The 7,286-nt window shown below is 44.1% G+C and overlaps 1 protein-coding gene across 1 annotated transcript in view; it reads left to right on the top strand.

Moving 5' to 3' along the window:
• LOC119283652 (putative pectinesterase/pectinesterase inhibitor 38) overlaps window positions 1-7,047 on the top strand; it is an 8,682-nt gene extending 1,635 nt beyond the window's left edge. Inside the window, exons 3-6 of the mRNA XM_037563111.1 lie at window positions 1,070-1,171; window positions 2,129-2,311; window positions 5,738-5,795; window positions 6,919-7,047. Coding sequence (XP_037419008.1) covers window positions 1,070-1,171; window positions 2,129-2,311; window positions 5,738-5,795; window positions 6,919-7,047 — 472 coding nt within the window. The remainder of the gene's footprint in view (window positions 1-1,069; window positions 1,172-2,128; window positions 2,312-5,737; window positions 5,796-6,918) is intronic.
• The last annotated feature ends 239 nt before the right edge of the window (window positions 7,048-7,286 follow it).

The raw sequence follows: 7,286 nt of genomic DNA, 5'->3' as shown, positions 1-7,286 counted from the left end.
GGGCTCTGATGATATATATAAGTCCCCTAAATCGGACGCGGAGTAATTGAGCCCGAACTCAAGTGAGCTCGATATCCATGACGTTAAAAAGCGCATCTAGATCTGGGCCATTTCTTTATACAGGCATCGGTGGACTGCTAGAAAATGCGCTCGCTGGAAAAATACATAGACAACAGTGGTGGGTGGTGGGCCAGATTTGACGGGCAGGCGGACGTCCGTTCGTCGTAGGCGAGGTGAGCCGCGGATCGGAATCGGGGTACGCGTCTGATCCATGGCCCGGGAAGTTCGCTTGTCTTCTCCATGGACTGCGGCGTAGAGAGAAGGACCGCCGACCGAGGCGAAGGTGCCCTTCACCTCGCCGGCCTCCCGCCCCTCTCCGCCGCCGCTCGTTCACCTTCTCCCATGGCCGCCATGGCCCTTCTCTGCCCATCCTATCCCCTCCTCCCATGGCGGCCATGGCCCTCCTCTGCTGCCCAATCTAGCCCAACGCCGCCGCTCTTCCCCCTCCTCCTCTTCCCCTGCTCCACCGTCCCATCGTTTCCTCCTCCTCTATCGGTCCCTTCCTCCCATGCTGTTGGATCCCCTCCTCCTCTGCCACGAGATCGCCATTTCCTTTGTCTGTCTCCATCTCCTCTGTTGCCAGTTCCTCTAACCATACTTCTATTTTGTATAGTTGTATTGAATATAATTCTAAAATTTACATGATTTTTGTCATGGATGATTTATGGTTAGCATATTTGCCTGAACATACCAGATTTGACATGATGCCTTTTTTCTTGCTTATATGTCATCCATCTCTAGAACATTTGGTATTTTTAATTGCAATATATTCACTCAATTGTTGTCACATATTATACGAATTTTGTTTTCTTGCATGTTGGCCAAAGTATTATCTTCATAATCATGTTATTATGAAAAATTATTTTCGGATGAATTACTTTTGCAGTCATTAATCCAGGGATTTGCAGTCAGTAAGCAGAATCATGCTTACTGAATCTAGGCAGTTCATCCAAGAAAATGTTGCTTATCGAATTCAGGCAGTTCATATGTGAATTGGATGCGTTTGCAGGCTGAGGATTGATGCTGCTGCACCGAGGAGAACAGCCTGCCCAAATTGCATCAGTGCGTTGAGAAGGCTCTTAAGAGTTATTCTGACAACCCAGCTGAGAATGTGATCACACTAGTTCTTGGCACTACTTTCGACTTTTTGGACGAGGCGTACGACTTCTACAATTTGTAATCGGTGGTCCTCTCTGATCGGTGGATTAGGAAGTTCACTTTCCGTGTACTGGTTGAAGAACCGAATTGAATGCAGGACCGAGTCTTCTTGCCCAGGGCGTAGGTCATTTGGAAGCTGAGCACTGCGGGATAGAGGCAAGGAGCACCGGCGGCGAGGCACCATGGAGTTTCTGATGCAGCCGATCGACAGGTCCGTGGATCTTTGATTTCCTGGCGATGCCATTCCCATTTTAGGCCTTTGTCTTAGTTGATGCAGAGGATTGATTTTTTCCTAGTTTCAGATCTGCTCTACTTGAGGAAGTAGGTAAGAGTTTGGTGCCGCCCCCTGTGGCTGTGAATGGCCCTGCGGTGGCGGTTTTGGAGGTGGCGCAGCAGGGCGGAGGGCGAGGTGGCGCAGCATCGGACGGTGGACAGCGACGAAGCACAAATCTTCTCGACGAAGGAGGCGGCGGCTGAAGAAGGGAGAGCTCCCCTCCGACTTCGGAGCTATCAACGGGGAAGCTGAATCCCTAAGCGTCGGGGTGTAACAAGAGGTTAGTGAAGGGCAATTTAGGAAGCGTCATGAGTGAAGAAATCCTACAGTTAGAGCAAGTGCTGCTTGGTCTCTGCATTCAGAACAAGCATGCTATCAATGGGGAAGCTGAATCCCTAAGCATCGGGGTGTAACAAGAGGTTAGTGAAGGGCAATTTAGGAAGCGTCATGAGTGAAGAAATCCTACAGTTAGAGCAAGTGCTGATTGGTCTCTGCATTCAGAACAAGCATGCTATACTGTGCTTGCAGGCTGATTGATCTCTGCATTCAGAAAATTCATGCTATATGTGCCTGTTTTTGCAGGCTGATTGCTCTCTGTATTCAGAAAATTCATGCTATATGTGCCTGTGTTTGCAGGCTGATTGCTCTCTGCATTCCGAAAATTTATGCTACTTGTGCCCGTGTTTGTGGGCTGATTGCTCTGTGCATTCAGAAAATTTATGCAATGTATGTTTGTGCTTGCAGGCTTAGGATTGGTGCTGCCACAGGAAGCAGAACACCGTGCCCAAATCAAATCAGTGCGTTCGAGAAGGCAGCCAGGTATTGTGGAGAGAACCCAGCTAAAAACGTGATCACACCAGCTTTTGGTACTACTTTTGACTCTCTGGGCGAAGCATACGAGGTGATTTCTACGAGGGGGAACCGAGGTGAGCTGCTAGATTTCATGATTGAGGTGCTGCCATTCTGAAGTGAGATGGGGTGTCAGATATGCATTATATATGCAGTAGGTGTGCATTTGCTGTGAAAGCATTTCGTTGTGCGGAACAAACTGAAGAGAAAGTTTAGCTACCATCCCCTTTGATGTGGTGTGGCAGTGGTTTCCTGGGGTTTCCATCGCACTGGACGGAAATGTTAGCTGTCATCCACTTGTTGTGGTGTGGTGTTGATTTCCCAGGATTTCCAGTGTTAGCCATGGGCATGTATTTTGAGTAACTAATGTGTGTTTAGGCTCGCATCCAGAAACCAGTGGCGGATCTAGAACTACACGATAGGAGTGCCATGCTCAATACTCACGTATTTAAACACTAATAGTACACCCAAATGAGCCTAACTACTACTATATAATAAGTATACTTTGCATTTTCGCAGGGGGTGCCATGGCACCCATGGAACCCCAATTGGATCCGCCTCTGCCAGAAACATCTGTCACATAAGTAGTTGTGTTCGGACCAGCATGTGGATATGTTAAGTTTGGATGTATGATTATGTGTGAGAATGAGTATGGAACCTGAAGCTACAGGTGTTAAATGCCTGACTGCGATTTGCTTGCAGTTGATGTTCATATTTGTTATGATTCAGCTTTGGGCAGTTGTGTGTGTGCTTGTGCAGGTTCTGGTCTTTATATGAGACCAAAAAAATCAGTAAAAGAGTTGGAGTTTGAAAAATTACAAACTGTCAGACATGGTTGAATGGTACTTTAGATTGTTCAAATTCAAATCTACGCAATACTCCTCACATGAGTGTACGTCGAATTAAGGACTGAGAAATTTGAAAGCATTGTTCTTATAGAACTAGCTTGAAAGCATTGTTCTTATAGAACTAGCGTGCATGCCTGTGTGCATATATTTGTTAGATTGATTCAACATGGTCCGTGTTAAAAAAAATAGAACTACTTGTACTGACATCAAACAGGATCTTGCATGAGCTCTTGCCTTGTTACACACAGGAATTAGTAGAAATTGTCGCCAATAGTTGGCTTACATGTAGATTAAAGGAAACAAGTTTTAGCCTTTAGCCCGAGGATTGGTTTGGTGTCAAGAGAAAAAAAAATCTCTTTTGGTGAAGTTAAAGTGTGAAAACTTGGCGAGTGGTCTCATACAGAAACTTCAGATATTTGTTGGACCTTCATCTGGACTAACGCCATCAACGGGCCTCATCGCCTGCTTGTTGAGGAGGAACTACATCTGCAATTCTGCATACTACTGGGCTCCGTAATGGCGATTGAGATCGGCAAGGTACGTCGTGTCTGATCTGATTAATCCATATAGACCAGCCTGCAAGAATAGCATGAATAGAAAGACTAAGCCGGGAAAATCTACAAAAAAAAATTCAAACTTCGAAATCATGCTCCATTCAAGATCTAACACCTCTTTTCACACATTTGTAGAAACGCTTGCCTGCTTTCTCGCCGCCACGACCAGGTGATAATCAGCTAAGCAATCTGGGCAGGGATAAACGGCAGCTTCTCCTCATATGCTGAGTTAGACAATGATTAAGGCCGGATGGGAAAACGATCTGGTTCATGGGATGGATTAAATATGAGAAACAAGTTTTGGCGCAGATGGATTTACCAAGGAAAGGGATCGTGTAGGAGAAGATTGACATTATTTTTTAATAGGGGAAAGGAGAAGATTGGTCGGTAGCTCCAACGGTTAGTCCAGTTTCCTTATTGATTGATGTTGTTGGTCCAGAATCTACTAGTACTTGATGGCCCATATCGTCCAGCCACATCCGAGCCGCTATGGTGGAGGCTGACGGTGTAATGTTGTCTGTAAGTCAGACGTGGGCCATGGGCCTTGCATGAATATATGTATACCTAAGTTATACTTGGGCCTGTACGTTTCGCTTCGGGAATCTCGATAGGGACCGACGGGATGGATATCGTGCGCACCTGTGCTCGAGCATAGAATGGCACTTTCGCCCTAAATCATGTTATGTATGTGCTCTCTATCCTAGCAATCGGAGTACGTACGATTTATAGATCGATCGGGTCAAGAGATCCATCCGCGATCCTATCCTACCGTATGTATACCAGGATCATGAGGACGCGTGACGTCCTGCTGTGTGTGGATGGAGAACCACCATATATATATATTCTGAGTGTGGGTGTGTCTCTCTGATCCTCAACACATACGGATCCTGTAATAATATATTTGCGCGTGGTGTGTTCTGTTTGTATCCCTCCTCTCCAGCTCTATAATTTCTGCTCATCATTGAAAGTGATCTATACTACTATTATCTATATCTTCTATACTTATACTTATATTATTACTACTAGCACAAGGCCCGTGTGTTGCAACGGGGCATATAAATTTTAGTGGTTTGACATTATGTTATAGCACCATGCGTTACACCGAATACAAAATAAATAAACGCGTGGTTAGAAACCTGAAAAATATTTTACCAATCAAACAACTTCTATTATTTGGTGGTTCAAATGAATGGTGTCACAGATACACATCAACATTGTCAACTAATAGAATTTGCAAATAATGCCAGCTCAGTGGTCATGTGGCATGTTCCCAATTGCAACAGAGAAGATTCTATGTTAGCTTGTTACACGAAATTTACATTTTTTTCTAGAAGAACTATTGCCTATAAATAAATTAAATAATAATGATAAACTTTAGCACAATGCAATTGTTCATATTTTTTAATTTAAGATGAAGGACATGAAAGAGAAAACGATGACCATACTAAGGCTACAGGGAAAGGCATACAAAGCATATCATACAGTTATATATAACACCACGCCTTTAGACATTTCCAAATATACAAAACATAAGGTACTGAATTCTTTTACATAGACTGATATGACTCAAAAATACAATGGCCGATGAGAGGACAAAAAGGGCACAGGATTTTCTTTTGTACATCAATGCGAACTAAAAATAATAAGAATTGTAATTAAAGGAAAGCAACCAAAAACACTGTTAAGAGCATTTGACTTGCACTCTGACTCAATGTTTTGCTGGCACATTTCCTCATGAACAAATTTGCTTTACTAACCCTCCTATAAACTTTCAGCTGGGTGTCGGTGCCACTGAACTACCCGCTCAATTGTAGGCACAACTCCAACCAGCTCCATTCTAGGAATAGATGGATTTGTAGTTTTTGACTCCTACTTCAAAAAAGTTTGTTGGGCCTCTACTTTGAGTGAGAACCTTTCTTTCTTGATCCCCATGATTTTTTATTTTGTTTCTGGACTTGAGCTCAAGATTTGTTATTTGTGTTGTCCTTATGCAGGATATGGCACATCATCATCACCGATGCAGTGGAGAATGGGTTCATCGTGCTAGGCAAGGTGCATGTTGGTATGCTTTATATCCGGCCTTGGCGTCTTTTGCTGGCCCCACTGCCATGTGCTATTCAGCATCGACTACAAAACTGGTATATATAGTGAGCACCTCTAGCTCCTCCTCTTAGTCTGCTCCTCGCCTCCAGTTGCTATGAGCTCGCGGCCATCAAACCACGACTATGGTAGTTGCTCTGGGTTCATGGCCATGTCTTACTTATGCAATCTAGCCCATGTGTGTGTGTTGTGCTCATGTGAGCTATCTTGCCAAGTGTATGTGTGTTCCACATATTATAAGATCAGTTGTGTGTGTTGTGCTCATGTGAGCTATCTTGCCAAGTGTATGTGTGTTCCACATATTATAAGACCAGTTGTGTGTGTTGTCTGCCTGGGCAGTGTAGATACTCTGATTTATGTGGTTTTGGCAGCAGCTGGGCTGTGCTTTGTGCTTATCCTATTAAGTAGATGGGTGGTTAATTACTTGCGACATGTTCCCCTTCGGCTGGATCTTGTGTGTGTCCTTGTTTTTCTGAAATGGAATAGTGCTTGTCCTGTTGCTGGAAACTTTTTTTCGTAAGAGAAATGTCAATGCCTACATACCTGGCGTTGATAGTGGCTTTACTCATTAGCATTATAGATTGGCTCTGTGTTTTTTATTTGCCATGACATTCTTATTTTCTGGCATAAGCATGTTGTCATGTATGACTTGTCCATACTTTTTCGGTCATTATAAAAGGGCACACTCACATTCTTGGAGTTTTTTCTGTTTATTTGACCTTTCACTGAGTAAGATTGAGCCACTTTTAGTGCATTCTTACTTTTTTGGTAATCGTGCTATAATCTGTTGGTGTTCAACCATCAATAATATCGATCGTTAATGCAAAAATTAACTGCTAATCATGTTTCTCACAATTTAATTTTTGCTGGATTGCCTTTGCAGAGGCGTGTTGTGTTTGAAGAGTTGCAAGCTGCAAACTTGGAATTGACAACATTGTGTGACTCACTCTCGAGGACCGCTTGAATGAGGAGAAGGCAAGCTGGTCAGAACTCCAACAACACTGTTATGTTTTTGATGTGATACATACTTGTCAATATTCTAACTTTTTTCCTCTGTGCTGCGATGGGTGTGCAGTTGGTCAGGAACACATCATTGGTGTACCTCAACAAGGTCACCGACGTCTGCGTTGCCGCCATGCTCGAGTCCATGGAGCCCTGGTGCAGCATGAAGGACAGGCGAGCTAGCTGCTCCTTTATTTCTTGATTCTCATGATTTATTCTTTTGTTTTTGGATTTTAGCTCAAGATTTGTTATTTGTGTTGTCCTTGTGCAAGATATGGCACATCGTCATCACCAATTCAGAGAAGGGGTTCATCGTGCCAGGCAAGGTGCGCGGTGGTATGCTTGATCTCCGGCATCGACGTCTTCCGCTGGCCCCACTGCCATGTGCTGTTCAACATCGGCTACAAAGCCGGCACGGTGAGCACCGAGCTCCTCTCCTTA

Source organism: Triticum dicoccoides, chromosome 4A (assembly GCF_002162155.2).
Source record: "Triticum dicoccoides isolate Atlit2015 ecotype Zavitan chromosome 4A, WEW_v2.0, whole genome shotgun sequence".
NCBI lineage: Eukaryota > Viridiplantae > Streptophyta > Magnoliopsida > Poales > Poaceae > Triticum > Triticum dicoccoides.
This window is presented reverse-complemented; position numbering and strand designations above follow the sequence as displayed.